Below are 27,663 nucleotides of genomic sequence, written 5' to 3'. Positions count from 1 at the left end.
GATAATCGGTATTTGTATCGGCCTTGAAGAAACCATATCGGTCTATCGTAATCTATTAGTCAGGCCAATCATTTGATCCTTTTCATGAATGTTTTGAACCGTTCTGGTGCCATTTTCTCAGGCCCTGTGTGTGTTTGTGGGGCCAAATAGCAGAAGGCAAACAACATTTTGGTGCCAGCTTTTGAATTTTTCAATTGGGGAAGCCAAATTGGCTCTTCATATCAGTCACAGAGACAAATCGCAATCTGGCCCTCAAGTGAAGGCAATTTGAAACTGCAGTTTTGGTTTAACAAGACCACAGGGAACTTGAGTATTTTTTTTTCTTCTTCGTCTTCGTTTTCGTCTTCATGTTCGTCTTCTACTTCTTCTACATCTTTTCCTTTTTTCTTGTTCTTCTTCTGCAGCTGCTTCTTTTTCTTATTCTTCTGCTTTTATTCACTCTGTCTGACTTGGATTGAATCCGAAAGGAAAATGGTGCCGAATGTGAAAATGGAACTTTGCATCCTTTTGAATTTTTTTTTTTCCTCTATGCGAGGACAAAAAAACGTCTGGACATCCCTAGTTGAACTTATCACGTCGACGTCTTTGAATTTTTCAGGCGAGGAAAATTCGCCGGGCTGGCTGTACGACGAGCACGAGGGCAAGACGACGGCGCCGTTTTGGTGTCCGCTTCTGACCTGTCACATCCCCGTTTTTGCTACAAAGTCCCCCGAAAGGAAGGTAAGTCATTTTTGTCTGTGCTTTTTTTTTTTTCTTCCACATGATTAATAGAATGCGCCCGTTGTTTATGATAACCGCCACAATCTATAAGTCTTCAATGTTTCCAACTATTTGACAAGAGGATTTCTGTTGATGAAATGCATAAGACTGAAATACCACGCCTCATTTCGAGCAACCCTTTCCGATAAATCCATTTTTTTTTTTACAAAGAGAAAACAGGTGTTGATTGAATGCACGACACAACTTTTTCTCCTTGCCCTTCTGCCAGCGTGAGAGATGACGCTCGTCGCCATGTTCTCTTCAATTGATTTCCGCCGCCACTCCCACCCTCTGCGTTAAATGCCTTTTCCCCTCATCTGGTGCCTCCTACCAGTTTGCCCTCACATTGGCCGCTCGTTTTTTTTTAAATTTATTTTATTTTATGTAATCGTGCTGACAAAGACGAATAGCCAACACGGGTGATAACCTAACCTGACCGGTTGAAAAGATGGCTTTCAGGGCGTTCGTCTTTGTCCGCCGTAGCTCACCGGGCTTGCAAAGGTTCTTTGAGGATCTGCCCTCAGAAAGGGATTCATTTTACTGCCGCCATTATCCCCTCCATAGTCACTTAATCTTTAGTCTAATACGGATGTTGTTGATAGGAATTCATTCATCTCACATTATGGCTAATTAAAAGGCAAGGGAAGTTTATTTCTGCAAATCAGTGGTTTGCAAACTTTTTACTTCATTTACCACATAAAAAAACCCCACTTAGCTCTCCCCTATATTTAATATTATTGTAAGCCACCACCAATGTAGGATATTGCGGGGTTGTATTTAAATAGTATTTCAATTCAAATCAATTGCACATAAAAGTTAAATAAAAGAAATAAAACTTCTTTTTGTACTTATGTGTTTGGGCAGTGATTGTTTTGGAGCCGACTTCCACTTTTGAGTCTGACTGCTATCAAACCTTTCAGATGTTAGGAAAATCCGTACCAAGTGCTTTAACAGAATTAATGAAACAATGGAAACAAAATCAAATGAAAATCAGGCTCACATCTCAACATAAGATGATGATTAATCGAAATATGGCAAGATAAGTTAGTAAAATGAGAAAACTCAATAAAGAATCTAGTTAAATTCACGTAATAAAAGCTAATTGGTTTGAACAGTAAATGCGTGTTTACAATTTCATTCACAATGACCTACCGGTGTATACTTTTTGTATGGTCCCAAAGCAGTCTCTGAATTTCTATTGCTTTGTCTTCTCAGTAAAAATGTCGGTTTTTAATAAGAAAAATAGCACTCTTTATTATGCCCTGTTAAAAAACACATTATTAACAAGTAATTAAATCAAATGCAAATAATTAAAGCTGCTCTATGTAGGAATTTATCCAAATTTTATCCCAAAAATATCTTTAAATTAGCCTTTTTATTTGAGTGTGAATGTGAAGAAGTGTGTATGCAGTTTCAAGGCACAACTGTTGTCAATTTTAGTCAAGTCATGTGACTTGAGCCCACTCCCTCGAACACATGCTGTTTCGGACGTATCCATCCGAGATGCAGCAAAGGTGCGAGATTCTTCCGAGTGCTTTTTGAAATGCTTTGAAATCACTTTTGCGGGGGCCTGAAAAGTGATATTTCAGAGCACTTTTCAATCCGTCTAATGCGGTTATGCAGACGGTCTTACTGAGCACGGCGGTGGAGGCGAATGAAGCAAGGGGGGTGCTAGTCAAATTACTTTGGCCACCTGAGAAGAATGTTATCAAGTCATCGCGCAAATTATCGTAATGGCTGCGGGACATCCGAGCGTAAATCAATGTTCCGACATTGGATTACGACCTCTACGCCGCCGTCTCGCCGCCTCACCGCCGAGAGGGCGAGGTTAGCTGAGGCATCAGGTGCGGCGAGGGGGGGTGGGGGGATTCCCACAAGGCCTGACGTGATCCCCCACCCCAACGTGCGTTTACACCTGACTGCGAAGCGGCGGCAAGTCAATTAATACATTTTCCGGCCGCGTCTCTCGCAGGATTGCGCGCTCCGTCTTCTCCACTTCCCTGCACAAAAGAAATGAGGCACCCGAGCACGTCGGCAAACGGCCGTCGCTGAGCTGTCGGCTGCTTTTCTGTGATGCAACCGGTGGATGGTGCGAGATGTTGCTTGCGTGTTGTTTGTAAAGATGATTTCACACAACAACACCGGTTCAATTCCACTCAACGAAGAGATATTAGCGTTCTATCATGGCTTACTGCTAACGTGGCTAGCATGTCAGCCTCGCAGCTGAGGTTCTGAGTTTGAATTTGACCCCTGACCTTCCTTTGTGAAGCTTCTTCCTGTGCGTGCATGTTTTTTCTTTTTTTTCCTGCATGTACTTGGGTTCCAAGATAAATGTAGTACATTATCCTGTTTTGAAGGGGTGATCATGTCTCATTGGTGAATGCAGGATTTGTTACCATGGCAACTAGCGGCACCGCATTTTTGAGTTGAACCCCCCGACTAAAAAGTCAACTGCAAAAATGTCTACAAAGACAGAATGGATTGTATTTTCTCTCGTACAAGCAGCACTTCATACACATTTCATACTCGCACACTCAGGAAAAAAAAACAAAAAGGTAATTATTCATTTTTAGAAATTGAAATGATATGAATCAGTTGAACAGTAAATTTCCCAGTTAAGTTCTTGTTGGTGCAGAGAAAAGGAAATGTTTACAAGCTTATATAGACAGCGAATCGATCTGATTGACCTTTGACCAGATAAAGAGATTAAAAACATGTCAGCAATAGTATGAATGAACGTACATAAGTGTAAATGCAAAATTGCACGATATGTGCTTCAACGTGGAGGTATGTGGAGCGGGTGGGGGTGGGGGTGGGGGTGGGGGGTGCCTGGAAGTTAGCGGCAGTATTACTTTCTCATTTTTGACTAAAGAGAAGGTGGCATTAAATGGAGTGACTCTAAGCCCTTCATGCAGAGCAGACGGTGATTAGAGGCTTAACTCAACAGCAGCAGCGCCCCCCCCCCCCCCCCCCCCCCCCCCCCCCTCCCTTCTCCTACTCGATTCCCCCCCCACGCACACACCTGTACTACCTCTTCTCCCTCTCGTGTCTGCATCTTCACCTTTGGGACACGCACGACATCCTCACTGAGCAAAAAGCTTCTTGCGCATCCTGTTCTGCAGCGCCTCCTGGCAGGCCAACTCGGAAGGAAGTAGGGGTGTTAAAAAAAATCGATTCGGCGATATATCGCGATACTACATTGCGCGATTCTCGAATCGATTCAATAATAGGCAAAATCGATTTTTTTTTTTTTTTTTTTTTTTTTTTTTTACGATTCACACCTTAAGCATGGAAGAATGTTATATGAACGGAACATTAAGCCTTAATATTTTATTTTAATGCTGTTTAAACATGAAACAGATTACAACCTCTATAAGACTGAAATTTCAGATAAATAAATAATACATTTTCATATAAATCTTACACTCTACAAGCTTACTGATTAGTATTTTCTAAATTTGAATGAAAAAAAATCGCAACAATCGACTTAGAAATTTGTATCGGGATTAATCGGTATCGAATCGAATCGTGACCTGTGAATCGTGATACGAATCGAATCGTCAGGTACGAGGCAATTCACACCCCTAGAAGGAAGGAAGCAAAAAGTGACTTTGTGTTTTGAAAATATAGCTAATTTGCCATTTGGAAAAAAAAAAAATCGATTTTAGCTGTGGTTAATTCGTTCATTTGTGCACTGTTGGAAACCCTGCAAAGTGATGGATAAAATCGTATTTATACGTATTTATACGTTTTTTTTTAAAGTTTTATTTTGTTTTTAATTGCTAGAGCATACAGCCTCTCAACTGCAAAGAACGGTTGAAGAAATGGTAGTTATTACACAATCGGCCAGCAGGTGGCAGCAGAGTAAAGGACCATGTTGAAAAAAGCTCGATTACTCACAATTCTAAATAAATTTGTGAATAATGATGAAACTATATTCTAAATGCTAATTGCTGCAAAAATGGAAACAGTTAGAAACATACTGTTTTTTTCCTGATGAAAGAAGAGACTTAAATGTTTCTTTTGCTAGGTTCCATGTTTTAATAGTAATAGAACACAATATTCTTTGGGCCTTGCAAAATCTGTCCAAATCCAGTAAAACAGCGAAGGGGATTGCTTCTGTGAAAATGGCTGCCAGTCAATGAGTTAAGTAAAAATAACTTGTCAAGGCAAAATAAGCAAATTTAGGTTGAATTTAGGAAATTATAATTCGTTTTTTGCAAATTTAACGCACTGAAGGAATCGCTGTTTTCCGAGCCGTAAGCTGTGGAAGCATCCACATAACGAGTCCAAAAATTTGTTGGCTGAAAGCGTCGCATTCCTTGGAAACTCTTAAAAGATTTCCGTCTTTGCAAATCCGCGGAGACTGTACAAGCAAGTCGAGGCGCATGTTCTCCCCATACACTCCCGCCTGCCCGCCCGACTGAGTTTAGGAAGCATTAGGCGAGGACGGGCCCGCGATGACAGCGCTCCTCTAATACCTCGGGGGGCTGGGGGGGGTTTATCATGTACGCTTTGAAGTGCGTGATGACAAACCGGTTTGGGCTGCATCAGGATTAGGAAGCCGGCCCGCTTCTTCTTGCTCCTTTCCTCGATTTTAATACGCCGCACTCTACATCACATCACATCGCCGTTGTTTGTCAAATTTGTTTATCGTTTTCGGTTTGCAATTGGCAAAATAAAAAAAATAAAAAAAAGGTTGCTCTTTTGTTCTGTTTTTTGGGGCGCGGGGTGTTAATGTAACAGCAAGCAAAATGTTGGATTTTTTTCATTAATCAATTTTGGGGTCATGTCAAAAATACGAAATAAAAAAAATATAGTATTCCCCCACTATATCGTGGTTCATTATTCACTATGTCGCTTTATTTGGGGTTGGGGGAGGATGGTTACGCTATCGATCGCATTCTAACTTTGACAATTATGGATTGTTAATTAAAGAGCAACAAAAGGTAAGCGAAATTTTCATAAACCACCGACTATCACTAGTAGTTTAACAACTAAGTATTGAAGCATTTAATGTGAATCGATCCAATTTGTGGAGGAACTAAAACGTGCTACATTTTCTTCCATCTTGGCCATTAGGTGGCCAAAACATGCCTAATTAAATTCGAACTGCAATAACAAACTAACCACCAGAGGGTGCTGGAACTGGACAACCTGCCCTGGTTGATCTCTTATACTCTGATGCCACCTGCTGGACGCTTTTTTTGTAATAACTACCATTGTTAAGCATCCTCTTCGGGTCAGAGGCTGCATCAAAGCCTTCTGTAAGCTCCAGCATAAAAAAAAAAAAAACAAACTACAAAAACATATAAATACGTCTTTGGGACCATTGCATATTTTAAATAGAACGTTGTGATAGTTTTTGGGATCAAATGCGTTAATAAACAGGAAAGAATGTTTTAGTAAATGCACTTTCATGCAAAATTAAAATGAATCTGATTAATCGATTGAATAATCGATAGATTAATTGATTCTAAAAATATTCACAAGTGACAGCACTACCTTACCTATCAAAAGAAACAGTAGACTTCCTTTATTCCAGCAAAAAAAAAAATAATAATCTTTTGTGACATTTCGTAACCACCAGGCAAGCTTGTGATGGCAAAAGAATCATTTATTAACTCAGAAAGTCACCGTTAGTATGCCCCGAAAGCATTTTTGGCCCGAATGAGAAGTGTGCCCAAGTAGCTGATTAGCAGCCGACTTTCTCTCTCAACTTTCTTATCACTGGTAACGATCATTCTTCACACTTTCCCCAAATATTGATTTTATGTAAAATAGGACTGCGGCGTCTTTTTGGCCCCAGCGCTCGGCAAATATCCGCTCGGCTGCCCCTGCCCACCAGCCAGGAACGTTAACGGCCGCCTCTCCAAGGCAACAACAGTTGCTTGTGTGCGATTATCCAGATGAAACCTGAAGTGCGTTGAAATAAAAGCGCATAAATAAGAAAGCCCGAGAGGCTCTCGGCTGCCATCAGCATGCAAATATTGTCATGTCATCACGGCTCGCCGTGCGGGTAAATCTTTAATTAATTCACTAAACAGCTGGAGCAGGGATGGAGAATTGGATTTGGGGATTTTTAATTTACGACTCGGGTGACAGCTCTAATGACGAGGTGAAGTTCCTCCTCCCCGCGTGTGTCGTTTTCCTGCTGTAACTACCAACCGGAATCACGTCGACTTCCCCTGCCCGAAACTGACCCCCCCCCCCCCATAATTTTCAGTAGCACAAACGCGACATTGTACATTGGCAAACAAGTATTTGCGTGCTAGCACGGTACACAAACAATTAAGTTGTGAGATTTTGCATTCACACGCAATGATAAAATGTTGGCAAAGTACACGACAGATGAACAGTTAAACCTGCAACAACAGAATTCCTTCCGCAAGATGGCGCCAAATTAATATTTGTATTTCTGTGGTACAAGTACAAAAACGGCAATGATTTCCAACGAAAAATGGAGGCTGGGTTAAAAAAAAAAAAAAAGAAAAAAAGAAAAAAAGAATAAAAGCAAATGGCATATTGCGTGCTGAGGACTTGATCTGTTGCCGTGGCAATTACACTGGATCACAGACACTTTTAGCGACGCCTCAGAGTGCAAGTAGAGTCCCCGTCTGAAACAAATTGTCCACCCGGGGGAGAGAGGAGAGCTTGCAAATGGTCTAAACGTGCTAATTTGGTGCCGCTCTTGCCCTCTTATTATGCAACAATGTGGAAAGAGGGCGAAAATGAAGTCCATTTGTCTGTTGTGTAATAATCCCAGAACATCATTGTAGGCTATTTTCATTTTCTTTTGGCGAATGTCACGATCATTTCAACACGTTCCATATAGAGTGAAGTGCAGTATGTTCGGAACAATTTTACATCAGGGTACTTTGAGTCAACTCAGTTTGTACAATTTCAAGTGAGGCTTGTAAGAAATACAATTAAGTAGTGTCTAGTAGAATTGCAAATCATGCACTTACTCCCATCACTCAACTCGATATTTATAGAACACGTTACAACAACTAGCGCTGTTTGTTTTCTGAAAATGGAACCCAGGGGCCAGCAGATGCAATAAAAACAGTAAAGGCCCCGGAATTGAACCCTGTGGGACACCATACGTTCCAATATACGCTACGTATGTATGTTCGCTACGTTGACTTCTTTGAAGAAGTCCTTATTTCTTCACTTTTTTTTTTTTTTTTTTCTTGTGTACTGGTCAAGCTGACGACGGACACGATGAGAAAGGCCTCGGTGACATTTCCAGCGCGAGCTTCTTCAATCTTGGTGACGTGAGCTGCGTCGTCGCCGTGGCGACGGGGGGGACTGCGGCGGTGATTATGACGTCACCACGCGTCTCAGCGCTGACAGCTTGCCCCATCAGGAGTTAAACATCAGGCTCTCTTCTGATGCGTTTATTGTCTTTGTACGACTTTTGAGTGCCGGCGCAGCGAGCGCAGCAGGCGCACGGCAGGGGATGCGGGCGGAATTTTGAATGGGCGGATTGCGGCAACCCAAATGACCAAATCACCGACGTGGAGGAGCAACCTTGATGCTCGCCGACCCTGCTGCGTGAGCTTCATTAGGGAGCGTGATGTATCGGACGTACCGTAATGAGCAAACAACAATTTGCTGGCCCAGCGTGACGGTTGTCAGATGCGTGCGTGCAAGTCGTGCGCGTGCGTGCGTGCGCTGTTTGTGAGGCAAACCGATTGGGACAAAATGATACCGGCGAAATAGTGGAAGCTCAAATAAAACGATTCCCCACCGCTGTGCTGAAGCACATTAGTGTGTCGAGAGAGTTCGTCAGGTGTGTCATAGTCAATTCGGCTTAATTGGACCTCAAATGTTTTTATTTTTAATACAAATGTTCATCATGCTAACACCTGTCCTGTTGTTCAGTGAAAAATTAACTATTTGTTTGTTCTGACATATCCGGAGAAACATTAATGCAGTAATTGGTGTCAAGGAAGTACATTGTTGCCTAGAAATTGTATCTCTCCACAAAAGACGATTTAATATGATCGATATGTGGTCTGCAAAGCAATTCCAGGACAGTTCAATTTGAAAGTGGAACGATTTGATTCGATATGCAAGCGTTTCCTCGTTTTCCACTGGGGTTCGGTTCAAAAAAATACCTGCAATAAATGAAATCTGCGAAGTTAGTAAACTTTACGTTTTGTGTTTATTATAATTTTTTTCAGGCTCTAAAACCACTCACCACACAATTTATAAACTTTTCTCATCGAACAATTTACATTTTTTCATTTTTCTCGTTTACACATTCTCAATGTTCAAACCTTCAAAAAAATTGATAAAGTAGGTACATTAATGAAAAAAATGCATGCAAAATTGCACACAAAAAAAAATCTGCGATACACAATGAATTTTGTTGTTGTCATTTTACATACATTGAAATGAAGTACTCTAAATGTGCTATTTCCACCTAAGACATAGCTCACCATTCAAAAAAGTTTTTGGGCGGGCAATTCTTCTTCTTCTTCTTCTTCTTCTTCTTCAAAAAAAAAAGTGTCTGTACTGTATTTAAAACAACCACATAACTTGTGCTAACACATAATGAGAAACGCCATCGTCGGACTAGCAAAGAGCATCAATTGTAAGAGTGAAAAAGAATCCTTTAAGCAATCGATATTTCAGCTCAACTGTTGGAGCAGCACAAAAACATGCACAAAAACAATGCTCACAGGCATGTTTTTCTTTATCCTCTGAAGAACAACAAAAATATGACTACGTCTTACTGATAAAGTTGAATATTATATGAAGCTATTTTTCATGTTAAAACACATTGCAACAATTTTTTATGTTTTTTTGGGGGGCTGTAACAGATGAACGACTTTCCAAATTGTCATATCTCTCGCGGGTCGCGGCTTTTTGCGCTAGCCGCTTGTTTAGCGCAGCCACGCTTTGAATGTGAGTATTTTCGAGACTATTGGCTTGCGCCGCAGCCATGTCGCCCCCGAGGCGGCGCCGCCATTGGGGGAAGGGCGGTTAGGGGGGGTGCCATCACCAGTCAATTGCCACTTAATAAAGAGTGGAAATGTTCTATTAGTGCTTGTTAGGGCGTGTAAAGGATGTTGTGTGGAAGCGGAGGGGCAGGACGCTAACGGGCTGTTGGAAAGCACTCTGACTACAGAGGTGGAAAAGAAGTGAATTTAATATGAGGTATTATCATTTATGAATGATTTGCCCCCCCGCAGGCTATGCTAGGCAATATACGCTCAGTGGCCAGAACATTAGGTACACCAGCTCCCTCCCACATTTCAAAAACATGTTTGCTAGCTTCATTGAGGACTGAATTGTCCACCAGTGCTTGTTTACCGTCGGCCTCTCGTTCATAGTCAGCATAAGTATAGCTCACCTGCCACCCGAATGAGAACAAACGCGATCGGATATGGATGGATGAAAGGATATTCCGCCCCTTCTGCCTCACAGAATTGAGTCTCATCATAGACATTCGTCTCCCTGAGAAGCAACGGCAAACCACCGGGCTCCAGCGTACGGGCCAGCCGACGCCCTCCCGGGGTAGCGGGCAGGGCAAGACCACGGGGGTCTTCGCTCGCCGGCAGCTGCGGGGCTGCCCTCTCGTCACATCGACAAATCTGGCTTTAATTAGCTCACCTGCCCGCTTCTTCACCCTTTTCGTACCCCTGGTCCGCCGCGCCGCCGCCTGTGCCAGCTTCCGCCCCCACCATCGCCTTTGGCTTCAAACATGAGACTTTGGCATTGTTTATTTTTTTTTTCCTGGTGTGGTTAGGTTCCAAAAAATACCCGCAATAAATGAAAACCGTGAAGTGTTTTACATTTATTATAAATGTTTTAAGGCTCTAAAACCAACTCACCACACAGTTTATACACTTTTGTCATTGAGGTATTTATATTTTCTCACATTCATTTCTTGTTTAAACATCCTCAATGTTCAAACCTTCATAAATTTTATAAAATAGGCAAGGCAAGGCAAGGCAAGTTTATTTGTATAGCACATTTCATACACAAGGCAACTCAATGTGCTTTACACGAGGAAAGACAACACATAAGCATCAAGAAACAGTAGTTAACATTCAGAGGAAGAAAAATAAATGAAAATAGGTTACAAACTAACAATCTTAAAACATTATTCAACAAACTTTAAAAAATTTAACAAAAGGAAGTTTAAAATGATAATGATAAAAATAAAAATTAAAAATAAAAATAAAAATAAAAATAAAAATAAAAATAAAAATAAAAATAAAAATAGGTACATTAAGGTTTAAAAAAAGAATGCATGCAAAATTGCACTAAAAAAAATCTTCAATACACAAAAAGTGAACCACGTCATAGGGTTATATTTATTTCTAATTTTATATATGTTTTACGGAAAAGGATGTTCTGAAAATGGCCGGCAGCGAATGAGTTAGAAATGAGGTACAAAAAAAAAGAAAAAAAAAGAAATGAGGTACAGATATCCCTCACTATTTGTAGTGTTTTAAGCCCAGCCTAAAATGGTTGTAATTGCCGATAGATACCACAAGATGATGGCAAAATACTTTTTTTCTCTTAGACAGGGCCATGGCCTCACTAAATGAAACTCTTTCCTCACTTAATCACTTCTTTTTTGGAATCAGGATGCCACAGAAGGGCATCAAACTAAAGAAATATTTTTATATTAGACGAAGCCAAAAACAGTGAAAAAAGATCAGCAAATATGCGAATGATGCTGCGGCTCACTGTGCACGATTTTTAACATCTTCGTGGATTGTTAAAATCTGCATGTGTGTGCTTGCATCTCTTGGGTGCCTTTCCTCACAGGGTTCTTCTGTGCCCCGCCATATTGTGGTTTGCGTGTGCCTGTGGGTATGATCATGGGGATATGGGGAGGGTGGGTGGCTTTTTTGTTTTTGTTTTTTGTTTTTATGTTTTAATTGTTCAGTTCTCTGTCTTTTTGTTTACGTTTGCTCTCATGATCCCACAGCACAATTTGGCCTTTGAATGCGTCGTGAAGACAGATTGAAAAGACCGCCTCCCAACCCCCCAATTATAGGCACACAAATAGTGCAGGGACTACGAACATAACAAAGCAATTTGAGCTGGGGAAAATTGTTTGCCATCCTCACGTGGCTGATAAAAAAAAAAAATCCAGCACCAACGTCCACTGGAAGGTGCCGGTACGTTTTCCCGCAGCCTCTCTCTCTCTCTCTCGTGCCGTCACCTCCATATGGTGGACTATTATGGCCGCTGGTAATTAATCATCTATATAAAAAAAAAAAATCACACACACAAAAAAAAAAAGAACGTCCTTACACGTGACATGATGGAAGACTAGCAGAAGGTTGAAAAAGTTTTCCGGAGGAACGAGTAAGGTCGAGTTGTGCTTAATGACGGAGACAGACAGTCGGGATGTGGTGCTGCATGGGGGGGGGGGGGGGGGGGGGGGTGGCGGGCGTAGCGGATGGAGAAAACAGGCGGCCCGTTGACCTTTTTTGTTTACAAACACACACCGGAGAAGAGAAAAGGGGGCGGACCCTGTTTGCCGAGGACGATAAATCACCTGAGATTGATGTCGTGGAGGACGACAGAGAAAGGCGGACCAACACCCTCCCCCACTCGCCCCCAACCCCCTTCCACTCATCCCCCCCCCGCCCGCCGATTAGCCGCGCTGTCTGTCGCGTGGCCCGCGTTTGACGGTCACACTCCAAATCATCATAATCCGCCCACTGCAGATAAAAATGCTACCTTGAAGAAGCGCTTCCGCGGTGGGGTGGGGTGAAGCAGGGTTGCATCAGCTGCTGAGGCCACACCATCATTTTCAAACGCCGCCGCTTCATTCCAGGCTGGTTAATCAGCGACTGCTAGCAGTGTGTGTGTGTGTGTGGGTGTGAAATGCAGGTTTGTAAACCACTGTAATGACGGACAGATCCCCGTAGATGGCGATTTGTCAGGTTTACCTGTTTGACATCTATTAAACACGACACAAAAAGGAGAAAAGACACTCACAAGGAGAGAGGAACTGACTGATATAATTCACAACTGCACTCTGAAAAAAAATCCCCTCCTCACCCTCTCTTTTTATTTGGTTTCCACGCCCCTAGTTCCTTAGGTGTTCCAACCCTAATAATGCAAACGCAAAACATAGTTGGAATACAGTGTGTGTTTGTGCATGTGAGTGGAAGATCGCTGAGTACATGTGTGGCCAAGTTTGCAAATCATTTCTTAACAGAAACCAGGCGGCCACAGCAGACTGGCTCTAACCATTCGGCTGCGTTAGATGTTCCAGTTCTTGTGCTTCTTACGTCATCTTCTGTTGAAATAACATATAGCTAGGCTATGTTGAATGTGAGTGTGGAGCAGAGCAAAGCATTCTTCATTGCAAGCAGAAGCAATTCTTCATTGCAAAATGTATGATAACTTATATTTACAATTATTCCTACAATTTGAGATCTGCACAGCTCTGAATGGATCACAAAAAAAGAGCAAATGGGTTTACTTTTTTTCTGTGAATAATGGTGGATGTGTGGTGGTTCATCTATTTATCTCAGCAACATATATTGACATGCAGAGCAATTCAATTCTCTACCACTAGATGGCAGAAAGATCCTAATTTTTGTTTGGTGGTGTGCTGTGAGACTTGCTTTCAAAAGGAAAATTTGTGCCATGGCTTAACACAGTTTGGGAAGTATTGAACGGAGAAAAGTTTTACTGAATAAGAACATGTTCATAATTCGAATAGTAACGTTCATAACAGCACCACTCAAGGGAGCTTAAATGTTCCATGTCCACTTCCAATCCACTTTAATCAGTATATGTGCAGTTGGTTGAATGCCGCAACATTATAAAAGCGCTTTGAATGGTTATATAAAAGCAACATCGACTGTTTAAAAAAAAAGAATGGAAAGTATGAATCATATGATCTGACCCTGTGCTGTGGAGCGTGTGTCACTACTTGAGTACTACGTCGCGGCTGATGCTTGTGTCACAGAAGTGCGTCAGTACTTGAGTCGGTGCATGCAGTCGAAGAGCTCATAGAAAGAAAGAAAGAAAGACAAATGAAGAGAAAATAAAAACATTGTCAGCCCAATACAGTCACCGTATTTGATATTGTGTATGTTATATTATGTGTATATTCATTCTTGTAACTTTGATTCTCTTTTAAATGTAATGATAAATGTAATTTCCACTTAACTCATTCACTCGCAGCCATTTTCACATTTCGCAATCCCGTTCGCTGTTTTACTGGACTTTGACTGATTTTGCAAGGCCCACAGAATATTGTGTTCTATTGCTATAAAATCATGGAACCTATCAAAAGAAAGATTAAAGTCTCTTCTTTCATCAGGAAAAGAAAGTATGTTTCTATCTGTTTCCGTTTTGCAGCAATTAGCATTAGAAGAGAGCTAAGTTTCATCAGTTTTCACAAATCTATTTAAAATTTAAGTAAGTTAGCTTTTTTCTAGATGGCCCTGGTTGATCTCCTTTGCTCTGCTGCCACCTGCAGGCTGTTTGTGTAATAACTACCATTTCACAACCGTTCTTTGCAGTTGAGAGGCTGCATCAAAGCCTTCTATATGCTCCAACATAAGAAAAAACAAAAACAAAAAAAAAACGTATGAAAACGTCTTTGTAACACTTAAAACATAAAAAACAAAACAAAACACGTATTTACACGTTATTGGGAGCAAATTAGTTAATATGGCCCAAAATTAGATACACGAGGTCCCAGATTAGCCCAATTAGTCTTAATATTTATGAAATATCAATAGATATTGAAAAAACGAATACAACTTTTTTCCCCCCAAGTACTTGTACTTGTGAAAAGATTCAAATGTTCAGGGATGATTTTGGGGGCAACCGAGCGGCTTTTTGAGAGAAGCTGTACCTCCGCCTGGTGGTCCTGCACCGGATACTGCCAGAGGGGAGCAGATGGAAGATAAAAAGTTTGCCTCTCAGTCGAGATGTATCACTTCAACATACGCCCTTGGCACCAAATCCAATTTCAACAGGTTTTTGGCCGCATGATAGCGAGTTTCTGAAGGGAAAAAATAAAAAATAAATAAGAGCTTGCTTCATACAACAGGTTGCTAACTTCTTTTCACAAAAGTGCTCATAAATGTGCCCTTTTTGAATCGCAAACTCCAGATATCGCCTCCTGCTGGCTTATGCGCGTTGTTGTGACGCGACCCGGTGCCACTTTTTTGATATCACGTCCACGTGCGGTTGCCCTCCAACGAGGCTGGAGTGTCATCAGTCACTCACCGGATAACAAAGTCCTTAGCAAAAAGGCCCATCAGAAAAGCTTTGAACCAAATCGAATTTGCCGAAAGTGTCAGAGCCCGCGCCAATGAGTGTGTCGCTTTGATAAAATGCAGCGAGACAGCTTGGAAGCGAGGAAGGGGAAGGGAAGGGAAGAAAAAAAGAAAAAAGAAAAGAAGGTGGTGAAGTGATGTATGAGAAATCAATATTGATTTTGTCTCCTGTAGCTTGAAGCTGCCATCCACAATCCTGTTCCCTGTGCGATGTTGGGCTTCTCGGCAGCCAGCACATCCTTACCTCAAGGCTTCCTCTGGGTGAGTTACGCACACTCGCATGCGCACGCACGCACACACACACTGAGCAGTAACCAGAATCAATGGGAAGATAAAGGGAATCCACTGTCTACAGTTTTCCATAATCATTTTTCATCTTTAACCTCACAAGCATTACTTAAGAAACGATCCTCGGTCTTCTCATTTGCATTCATATTTGAAGAATATAGAACAGCGTGGCGCCTCCACTTAACGAGTGACCTGACTTAATTTTTTTTTTATGAGCTGTTGCTCAGACATTTTTTTAATTATTAATTTTTATTTTATTTTTTTTTAACGAGATGAGCTGTTGCTCAGACATTTTTTTTAATTATTAATTTTTTTCTTTTTTTAACAAGCGCGAGAAGTTGGCAGAGAACGAAAGTTTTAGTTAATGAAAACTAATGAACAAACCAACAAAAATTTAACAATCCTTTTGATTAATAAAGTAAAATAAAAGCGAAAATGCTTTTTTTTTTAAACAGGGCAACCAACTGAAACTACATCTTACTCTTATAAAACTAACTGAATAGAACTTATAAGTATTGTGAAATGTTGTTCGTTTTCGTCTTTGCCAAGTTATGTCATATATGAAAGGTCAGGGCTCATTTTAGTATTTTTTTGGGGACTTTTTTAAATTTTGCACTCGTCAAATATCCCATATTTAAAAAAAAAAAAAAAAAAAACTTAAAGCATTTTTAAGAAATAAAAACAATCAAACCTGGTCTAAAAATGAATTAAAACGAACTGGATTTAAAAAAATAAATAAAAAAAAGTTGAAATGAAATAAAAACTAAATACAAAAACTCTCACCAATGAAAAATCCCAAACTATAAACTATAATAGCCCTGCAGAGAACTCAACACATTTCCACATGAAGCAGCAGTTTAGCAAAAATGAGGCTACGTGCTTACTTCAAAGATGTTTATTGCCACTCCCAGTCAAAATTTACTGTCAATCTAGACCAACTTGCTGTAGCAACGGTACAGTTCAACTAGTTTTAAGTCAGTATTTCATCAGAAGAGTTGTGAAAATATTTTATTAAGGTTGAAAAGTTCCTTAGTGCTACTTTAATAGTGTAATGTTTTTCTTAAAAAGCATTGTATGGGGGGTCTGGAACGGATTAATAGCATTTCCATTCATTTAAATACAGAAAGACGATTTGAGGAGTGGCACGCTTTGAGTTACAAACGTGCACACGTCGCATATTAAGGCTCACAAGTTGAGGCATCGGTGCAGATCCCAAGGCCAAGTGCAGGCAAGACGTTGCTAGGAAACTGTGAGCCGGTATAACATAAAAGTAAGTTGTAGGTACGTGCCGCTGTGTCTTTGTTGAAGTCATCACAAAAGCAGGCGGACTTGTGGGAGTTCAGCTGCCGCTGCCTGGAAAGACAAAGACAAAAAAAAAAAAAAAAAAATATGATGCAGTATTTATTTTTGGAATGTTTTTTTGGTGGGGTAGGTGGGCAGCTGATCAGGTAATCCTCTTTTGGCCCAGAAAGTGGCTTAAAGCCTGACGTGGGCCGGCCAAAAAGACACAGCGCACGGATCAGTGTCCTCACTTTGATGGCTTTTGTGGAGCCGTGCGCGTTGAACGCTCGTTCCAATTCGTCTTTGCCACTTTCCCAGTGACTAAATAACACTAATAGCAGTGTGACTAATAGCACACATGCTAACTCGGGACTTATAAGTCGTATCTGGAGCTTTCACTAGTCAAAAAATGCATCATGAAGAAGAAGAAAAAATAAATAATAAGAATTTCAACGTCACAATTGTGGCCCAAGGTCGAATCCTGCCCGCTATGACCGTGAAGTAAATGACTGACATTTGTCAGTCAACACCTTCTGCAGGGCTCTACGCTAACTTTTGCACGGGTAAGCACTGGTGTCAGCGCTAAATGTCCACAACTGAGTACGACGCAGTTCCATCTTTACACATTTTCAGCAATTACCATCAAACATGTATCCAGTATTTACAAACAAATCTCTGAATTCACCTGAAGCCATTTAACCGGTTTTGTTCAAATGAGATGGAAGTTTGTTTTTACGAGCGACGCCATTGGAAGCACACGTGACGACGTCGTGGTGAAAAAGTCCGTATCGCTTCGTTAATCTTTTCTGTGCGACGCCCCGGCGGAGTTTAAATACGAGGGGGGCGGAAAAAAAGCAAAGATTTGTTCCCTGCCTAAATCCCATCATGTGACAGGCGCTAAATATAGTTTTTAGCCCCCCCCCCTTCTCCTCCACGCTCACCCTTATTTGCACGCAATCATTTGTGTGATTTGTATCGGCGCGCAGAGGATCTGGACAGGAAGAGATCCGGTGGGGCTCAGGAGGATGAGCCAGAACAAATAACGGGGCTGTTGAACAGGCCGAGAAGAAGATAGCGAGGACTTATCTCGCCGCGAGCGGCTCAAGGAAAAGATGGTTTCAAGTGGCGCCTCTCCACCTACGCGCCCGCCTCGCCTCGCCTCGCCTCGCCTCGCCATTCACACACTCGCGCCCCCCCCCCCCTCGTGACAAGCCAGCGCCACGTTCCTGGCAAGGCAAGGCGCTCAATTTAAGGGGAAACTAGCGATGTGGAGTCACGATCTGGACTCGCTTGACGCTCACAGGGGGGGAGGCGGCAACTTCCCAAATGCTTTGCCAGCTTTAATTAGATTGTCTTTTTTTTGGGGGGGGGGGGGCATGAGCGAGCAAGAGACGAGGATCACCAGTTGTTGTTTGATGCTTTTTGGACTCGCCAGCACCCTTCAACAATCACAAATGTAAATACAAAGGAAAAAAAAAAATGATGCTGGTACAGTAAATCGTCAAAATCAGTTGCACCCTATTAGACGAGGCAATGGCTTGACTACATGAAGCTGGTTTTACTACTTTATTAATAATAATGTATTAAAAATATTACTATGTAGCAATATTATTGAAAAATTTAAATATTCATAATAATAATAATAATAATGGAAAAAAATCATGTAAATCATAAAACGCGGAAACTTCATAATATAGTAAAAGAATTATTATTATTTTTTTCTCAATTAATTTACAAAAAAAAAAAAAAAAGTAAAAATCATGGTAGTGCCATTATGGTTTGTGGCGTGAAGAAATGTATTCCATCTTTTTTTTTGTATGTTGGAATAAGATTGAAAAAATGAAAATGGAAACAGTTAAAATTACAGTTATGTGCTATGAATGCTTTTTTTGTGTGTGTGTTTCTGTAAAGCGCTTTGTGACATGCTATGAATACTTTCTGGATGTCAGAATGTTAGATTTTTTTTTCCCTGAAGTTTGTACATTTTATTTCTGCCACTATAATTGCGATATCTAATTTTTCCATCGTTTCATCTGTAGCAGTACCATGGGTGACCACCACAAACCAATCCGGCATTTGTATTTCTCATCAAATACTGCAATATTTATTTTTTTCTCATATTAGGTATATTAACTCATTCGCTGCCATTGACGGCTATGGACGTCAAAGATCCATTTTGTACTGGGCTGGCAGCGTGTGAGTTAATGGAGTGCATTTGAGCTCACAGCGCTTCATTTTTTCCACATTTTGCGATGTTACAGCCTTATTTTAAAACTGCATAAATACAATATTAATAAATAATAATGTTATTAAATAATAATCAGACATCATTTTCCTCTAATCTCCACACAACATCCCGAATGACACATGAAAAAAAGTTTTATTTAAAAGTTGATTAGAAACAGAGAAAATTAAAATTAATAAAAATGTAAGCACGGTGAATAAGATCAGATGTATGGCATAGGTACCAAAAAAAAAAAGAAAAAAAAAAAAGGTCATCATTTAAAAGCAAAATAGGCAGACTTCCCAACAGAAGGCACGTTTAGCCCTTCATAAGCCATAAAAATCATAATAATAAAAGCAAGGACAATCGCCTTGGTGACGCGTTGCGACGCCTCCGTCCTTCAGATTAGCCGTACGCTGACGAGTGGCGTCGTTCAAGGCCGGGGGGGCCGCCTACACGCCGCGTGCTTCGCTGGTCGCAAAGGGAAACGATGAGAGCTTCGCATTAATGAAAAGCTTCGTGCGGCATTAACAGCTGCTTCCGCACGTCTCTTAAGTTGACATATTACTAAGGGAGCGATGCTGGCTTGCCACTATATACCCGAGCGAGATCACCCGGAATGGCGCATGGTGCGCCGCAGCAACTCGTTGGCCTAACAAGCCTAATTGCTCAAATCGTTTCTCCGGAAAACGAATACAAACACAACAAATTGAACAGACAACAATTCGGTTGCCTCGATTCAACCGGTGCAGGTTACCCTGACCTGCATAACCGGCAACGCGCACGGACGAAAACAACAACAAGCACATTGGTATTAGGGATAGACCGATTATCGGCCGGGCCGAATATCGGTGCCAGTATTTGGCATTTGGACAAATATCGGCATGTGCCTTTTTACCATGTTGTTATGTTATGTTCACAAGACAGTTTTTACTTGTCGAAAAGACTTTTTGAACATATTCTTTCACAGGAATTTTCCACTTTATAAAAAAAAAAAAAATTATGCTCACACTGGAAACTACACTTTTTATAAAAACAAAACAAAACAAAAAACAAACAAAAAAAACGTTAAATTAAAAAATGTTGAAATTTTTGAAAACTTTATTTACAACAGAAAGGTTTACGTAACTATTGAACAATTTTCAGCAGTGAAAAGTTCATATCCAGAATGTATCTGATAACTTCACAATTTTTCACGTACAATTAATACCTTTTAAAAAGTATTTTTTCTACTTGCTGTCGACTAATGATGACATCACCTGTGCTGAGGAAGTAGGTAACGGCCAATCATGGCTCACCTGTTTTCTGGGTTGGGTCAGTAAACTGATATAGAGAAAAATAGTTTTTAAAGGTATTAATTATACGTGAAAAATAATGACGTTACCACATTAATTATAGACAAAATATGAACTTTTTCCTGCTGAAAATAGCTCAATGAGACAAGTCTTCCTTTAACACATGCTGATCACTCTTTGAATTTTTTTTTTGTGTAATTTCACAAACCTCAATATAATTTAAAATAAAAAGAAAAAGTATTTTTTTTTTCTCATTTACTGCAAATATCGGCTTGAAATATTAGTTATCGTCCTCCTTGACAACTAATAATCGGTATCAGGCTTGAAAAAAGCTGAAAGGGGTGTGCCATATCAGTCTATCACTAATTGTTATCTTTTTTTTTCATTGATACTATTTATTTATTTACAATAAATTATTTATTTTTATTTTATTTACCTTATTATTTTGTATTAATTTTTTTATTGATGCAAATAAACGAACAAATTGGTGCGGGGTAACTGTATTTCAAAACATAAGGCGCACAGTGGCGACATCTTGCTTTTTTTGGCTGGGAGTCGCCAGATGAAGCAAGAACAACTCCCGGCAGGACCGCGATGGAAGAGACTCCTCGTTGAACGTTCGTTCATATCGCTGGTTGATTTCGCAAAGCCAGCAGCGGAAAGGACAGTGAGAGCCTTTTTTGACTTATTGAGCGCACGGGAGTCAGCACATCCCCACGGCGGGCTGTTTAGGGAGCGCTCAAGAAAATCACGTGCGTTTAGGGAAATAAACGCGGCTCGGAAAAAAGAGTGACAACCCTTTGCACGCGTTCATCTTTCTCTCGGGCAAGCGCTGGCAAAGGTTAATAGTTCTTTGACCCGGCAACACCCCCAGCTGACCGTTTTTTTTTTTTATGAATATAATGAAAAAGTCAAGCGCGAGGCGGCGCGATGAAATAAAATACAAGCACCGAGAGGAATCCACCTACCAAAAAAGGAAAGGTGAAATGAATGTGAAGCTGATGCAAGAACTCCGGGACCGTCATCATGCTAATTCACCGCTTTTCCCTTCACACCCAAAGGAAAATAAACACAAACAGAGACAGAACAGGGCTCGACACCGCGACCAATTCACTCGCATATGCGGCCAACTGTACATCGTACTGTGCTGGTGAAATATTAACCCAGTCGCACGGCGCGAGTACGTTTTTAATGAGTGATTCAACGGGCCGACTCAGCTCGTGTTCCGTATGCATCAACCGCCACGGTTTGGGCGGTAAAAAAATAAATTAAAAAAATGGGTGTGCAAGGGCCCCTCCATCACAGTTTACAGCTTTAATTAATATGACTTTGCTGTGCAACCTTGATCATATCTTAACACCAACAACTATATGACCGGCAAACTTTCAAATGTCAGCAGAAGTGGTGAAAACATTTTAATGAACTCCAGCGATCAATTGTTTCTCGACCCCCCAAACTTGCCTAAGCAACACTGATCCGTTTCGAGAACTCACGTGAACTTTTTTCTCCCGCGCTGAAAAAGGTGAGATGACTTTGTGAATGTGTTTTATGATTACGTGTTTAAAATTCAACGTGAGCAGCCAGCTGCTACAAATAACCATCAAGATTTTTTTTTTAAATCACAAATAACCGTCAAGATTTTTTTTTTTAAATCATGAAATAACTGTCTTTTTTTTTTTTAAATCATGAAGAACCATAAAAAAAAATTTAAATCATGAATAACCATCAAGAATTTTTTTTAATCATAAATAACTGTCAAGATTTTTTTTAAATCATGAATAACAGTCAAGATTTTTTTTTTAAATCATGAAATAACCGTCATTTTTTAAAATAATGAATAACCATTAACATTTTTTTTTTTAAATTATGAATACTGTCAAGATTTTTTTTTGAAAATCATGAATAATGTCAATATATTTTTTTGATCATGAATAACCATTAAGATTTTTTTTTTAAATCATGAATAATGTCAAGATTATTATTTTTTTAATCATGAATAATCATCAAGATTTTTTTTTAAATCATGAATAATCATCAAGATTTTTATTATTATTATTATTATTTTATTTTTATTTTTATTTTTTTATTCATCATGAATAACCGTCAAGAAAATTGATGGCAATAATTCGGGGAGACGTACATATCATGCGCATGTGCCTCTGCCACCTTTTCGACTGTGGATTATTTCCAAGTGTTGTGTTTATTTCCATTGTTCAAAGGGAGATTTCTTAAACGAGCACATTCAAAGAAATGTTGAAATTTAAAGATGAATTATTGCTAATTACTGCGATTGGCTGGCAACCAGTTCAGGGTGTGCCCCGCCTACTGCCCCAAGCCGGCTGGGATAGGCTCCAGCACCCCCGCGAGCCTCGTTTTTTTTTTTTTTTTTTTTTTTTTTTTGAAGAGCTCAGAATTGTTCATTCGGTAGTCTTACCGATTCAACGTCTTGTCATCATTGCTCTTTTTTTTTTTTTTTTTGTGTGTATGTGTGCGTGCGTTTGCGTGCGTTTGCGTGCGTGCGTGCGTTTGCGTGTGTGCGTGTGCGTGCGTTTGCGTGCGTGCGTGTGCGTGCGTTTGCGTGCGTGCAAATACGTATAAATTTATACTCATTCATTCACCTAAAACCTTATAAATATCCCATTACCCTTCGCCTTAACCAGGTACTTCAGAATCTTGCCAGAGTCGTGAGATTTAAATGGACAGGAGACCAGAGAAAAGGTCAGAAAAAAAAAGAAATAAAGAGAAAAGAAAGGTAAATCAAAGTGACATCCAGCACCGACCAAACACTTCCTGCCTTCCCCATGATTACAAAATCAAAGTCTTCCGCCAACCCCGGAAGCCTCTAAATTCCAGCAAATTTAGCGAGATCTCAAGAGCCCAGAGGAAAAACTAAAGAGAGGAAGGAGGGAAGGATCGATAAGGCAGAGTGAGATCAATAGAAGCCAGTACATCCAATCCATCAAAGTGAAGTCCAGCACCAACAAGACCCCTCCTGCGTGGTTACAAAACCGGAGTCTTATGCCAACCCCAGAAACCTCATACTTCTAATAAATTAAGATCTCAAGTGACCAGAGGAAAAACTAAAGAGAGGAAGGAGGGAAGGATAGATAAAGCAAAGTGAGAACCACAGACACCAGCACCAACTGATTCAAGGGGCTGTGGGAGGGAGAGGGTACTTCTGTTGAGTTTCAGTAGATGCTGGTGCGTCGGATCTGGCATGCATAAGGACCACCACCAAAGAAAGAAGCCGTCAACCGCGGTCCAGCAAAGCGAGCACCCCCCCCCCCCCCCCCCCCGGAATCCCCAGGCCGCGGCAGCACCAAGGCCACCCCCAAGCCACCCGAGCGAACACCGGTCGGCGAGCCGACCCAGACACCCGGAACACCCCCGCCCCAGCCCCGGCCCACACCCCCGAGCCCAAGGCCGCAGAACGAGGCCCAGCGGGCCCCCACAGCGCCCCACCGGTCCCCCGCGAGCCTTGTGAGCAGCGCTGTCAATTTAAGAACTGTCATTAATTGACCCAATTAATCGGCGGGGCTCTGTAAAAAGCTTATAGCACAATTTAGGTTCATCCTGAAATTTCAGCCCAAATCTTAAAATGTTTTTAGTGAATCATATATCAGGGTCAGCAACTTTTTTGTGTGTCTGTTTCAGTCTTCACCAAACAAATTTTTCACTGGCACATCAGAAAAGGAAGACGATTCTCAATCATGGCGCTTTCTGGCCCGCAGGTGGCCGCTGGCGGGGAGGAATCCTCTTCTCAGGGCCAGATTGAGATCTTCTCCCTCAACAGGCCCGTGCCGAGGCCCGTGAAGAGCCTGCAGGTGGGCTCCCCCGTCCTCTGTCTGGAATACGTGCCGGAAGCGTCCCCGGCCGAGGAGGCGCTGGAGGCCGCGGCTCACAAGGTCCCCCCGGGAATCGGCGCCGTCATCTGTGTCGGGTTACGTGACGGACGGTGAGATATAGCTATGTTGCAATATGATTCACAAATCTATTCAGAATTTTGAGGAATTGAGCTTTTTTTACAACATGGCCCTGGTTGATCTCGTATACTCTGCTGCCACCTGATGGCCGTTTGTGTAATAACTACCTTTTCTGCATTTTTTTACAGCGTGCTTTGTTTTGTTTTTTTTGTTTGTTTTTGTTTTTTACTACCTTTTTGGTTTACTTATTTAAAAAAAAACAAAAAAAACAAAAACAAATGATGAATGGAAAAGCATTCTAAAAATCATACGAAAACGAAAAAACATATAATAAATGAAAAAAATACATACTGTACTCTATACTGTAATAAATAAAAACAAAACAAAACATACTTTTAATGGAAAAAAATGAATGTAAATGAAAAAAGAACATATATTATGAATTTAAAAAAATCATACCAAAATGAAAAAAACATACAGTATATAATAAACGAAAAAAATGATTATAATTAACAGATTTTATTTTTATTTTTTAAATTAACGTGAATTTCCATTATCACGGGTAGATTTTGGCACATAACACCCGGGATGTACGAGGGAACACTGTATACGTTTTTGGGGCGCAAATGAGTTAAAAAGCCAAAGAAACAAACAATACGTAGGAGAGTTTTTTTTTTTTCCCCATTTGCTGTCTGGCTAGCCTGAGCTAACAATAGTCAACTATTCTCTCATTCGCTGGCGCCCACGTCACTCACCAGACCAGGCCCCACTTTTTGGTGCAGATTGTGAGTTTTTTTTTTTTTTTTTTTTTTTTTTTTTTTTTTTTATAAATCAATACAACTCGATCTAAATGTTGAACGCGCGTGTCCCCGTTCAGGATTCTGGTGTACGGCAGCGTGGACGCGGCGGCTCAGTGCCTGGTGACGCTCGGCAACCCGCGGGGCTGCCCCGTGCTGTGCCTGAAACACTCGCCTTGCTTCCTGTTTGCTGGCCTGCGCGACGGCACCTTGATGGTTTACGGGAGGAAAAGCGGCGGTAAGCTTCAATAAATTGCTTGTCCGGAATGTACAAATGTCGATTTTTGTCTTGTTAATCGTGTTCTGTTTTGAATTTCATTTCGTCTGCTGTTGTGATGAAATGACTAATAGCAGCCTGGTGTCCATGGTATCCAGATTGTTGACACCTTGCACAATAGAAATCAACTCAACTACTAGAAATAACCCATATAAAAAATAAAAAAAATAAAAAAAACAAAGCAACATCCACAATACACTAATTGTAATAGTGATTAATACAATGGCTCCTCTCACCAGTAATCCGTGATATACCATCTTGCACAGTAGAAATCAACCAAAGAACTTCCTCACATACCTCGTGCAGAATCCCATCGACTGTATTACACACGCATGTTACCTGCCATACGTTAGGCGCGTCTCACGAAATGAGTGGCGGACAACCTTTCCCTTTGCATTGTTGTTTTTTTTTTTTTTCAGCACGGAAACAACAGCATGCGGCAGACATGTCAGGTGCACTGAGGCGTTGCAACCTCCCACAGCAGCATATCTGTGCACCCCCCCCCCCCAAAAAAACACCTCCCCTTCGTACCTGGATGTGATATCGCGTCAAACAGGCTCCTGCTGCCCCCACAGCAACAAAAGGATGATTAATTACATGAAGGAAAATAATATTAGTCGTGTTTGTGTTTCGAAAGGCAGGACAGGTGGATTTTTTTTTTTTTTTGGAGGAGGGGGGGGGCGGCAAAATGACCTTTACATCACGCAAAGCATTCTAGTCCAATGGCAAAGCGGAGCTGTCAAAATTAATCAACAAGAAAATCTAGCTATTTTTAATAATCGAGCAAGCGTTGGGAGACATTTTTTTTTTAAATTTAAATTTAAATTTATTTAATTGTCTAAATCCTCTGATTTTCCGCTTATCAACTGTTAATTGTTCACTGATTTCTGCAGTCCTTCATGAAAGAAGACCGATTATCTTGTGTTTCATCAAAATTAGACATTTGCAATCACCTGTTTTTACTTTTACCTTGTTTTTTTTTTTTAATCACTCTACAAATACGAAGTACGAAAAATCACCGGTTAATAAACAGTAATGCTAATGCAAATTAAAAATGAATACGATTAGATGATTAATCGATTTAATAATTGATAGCTTAAAGCGATACTTTATTTATTTAGCCATTTTTGGCAGTCAAACATTAATATTTTGCCAAAAATAAATTTGATATTTTCATTATGTTTCATGTAAAATTAGTACCTTTAAAAACACATTTAGCAACTTGCTGTTGACTGAAAATGACATCACAAGGTGCTCTGGTAAAGTTTAAATAGATTTGTGAAAATTGAAGAAACTTAGCTACATTCCAATGCTTATTGCTGCAAAACGGAAACAGATACAAACATACTTTTTTTTTTCCTGATGGAAGAAGAGACTTTAATCTTTCTTTTGATTGGTTACATGTTTTCTTTTCAATAGAACACAATATTTTGTGGGCCTTGGAAAATCAGTCCAAATCCAATAAAACAGCCGGGAGCAAACGGGATCGCTTCTTGTGAAAATGGCTGCGAGTGAATGAGTTAATTATCAAAAATACTTTTCGATCACGTCGATACTCGATTACTTGAATATTTGCACCTCAAACTGAAATCACATTTTTTTGCACGTCACGTCACCGCTGTGCGCACAGCCACAAAAATAAAGAATTGAAAGAAAAATGTGAAAGAAAAATGAATGTCAGTTATGTTCTGTGGCACAGCAAGTTTCACTTCCTTTTGAGTGGATTTTGAAACAGCTTCAAAAGAAAAGAAAAAAAAAAGAAGTGACCTTTTCATCACGCCAAGCAATTAACCTGCTTGGGTGCAAAGACATTGTAACCGCAATGAAAGGCAGGAAATAAACAACTGAAAAAATGTTAATTAAATGGCTGCTTACGGCCCGCTCTCTAATTTGACTTCATGAACGCGCAGCAAACGGAAATGCTTCTGTCATTCAATCTATCATCAGGCGGCTCGTGATTCATCCTCAAAGGAGAGAAAAAGCTCCACTTCCTTTTGCGCACTGACCAAGCGCGATGGGAGTTCTCCCCCCCCCCCGTTTTATTACACAACATTAAAAAGGGTCAAGGTGTCATTTGGTAACAAAATGCAGTTTAGCATGAAATCACCGGACACCGGCTCAACAGATATGACGCTCGACACCTCGTTAACTTTGCCCACTTGTATTCCATTAACGTACACAAATGAAATTTAAGAAGCGACGCTAATGAAAGCAAGCAACGCGAGGCTGAGATCGTTTTTGTCATATGTTGTTGAACAGATGATCTCTGGGACCCCGACGCCAGCAGAAGCGTCAGCTTGGGCTCGGACCCGGTGCGGACCCTCTTGGCGCTGGACGACTCGGTGTGGGCCAGCTGCGGCAACTCGGTGGCGGTGGTCGACATCCGCAGCCTCGACAACAAGGTACATGGAAATAAAAGTCCACCTTCGTTGTTTGATCTCGTCGAGACTGTGAAAAGCTTTTTTGGAGTGAAATGTGCAAGTGTGTGGGTCTTAAAACATGCCTAATTCAAATGAAAGCGCACTAATAAACTAACC

General features: G+C 40.7%; 1 protein-coding gene across 3 annotated transcripts in view; it reads left to right on the top strand.

Moving 5' to 3' along the window:
* arhgef10la (Rho guanine nucleotide exchange factor (GEF) 10-like a) overlaps nt 1-27,663 on the top strand; it is a 114,738-nt gene that overhangs the window by 75,168 nt on the left and 11,907 nt on the right. For all 3 annotated transcript variants that reach the window (XM_077528425.1, XM_077528424.1, XM_077528426.1), the window contains 5 exons: nt 599-720; nt 15,216-15,302; nt 23,861-24,084; nt 24,930-25,087; nt 27,386-27,528. In XM_077528425.1, coding sequence (XP_077384551.1) covers nt 599-720; nt 15,216-15,302; nt 23,861-24,084; nt 24,930-25,087; nt 27,386-27,528 — 734 coding nt within the window. The remainder of the gene's footprint in view (nt 1-598; nt 721-15,215; nt 15,303-23,860; nt 24,085-24,929; nt 25,088-27,385; nt 27,529-27,663) is intronic.

Source organism: Festucalex cinctus, chromosome 8 (genome assembly GCF_051991245.1).
Source record: "Festucalex cinctus isolate MCC-2025b chromosome 8, RoL_Fcin_1.0, whole genome shotgun sequence".
Lineage (NCBI taxonomy): Eukaryota > Metazoa > Chordata > Actinopteri > Syngnathiformes > Syngnathidae > Festucalex > Festucalex cinctus.
This window is presented reverse-complemented; position numbering and strand designations above follow the sequence as displayed.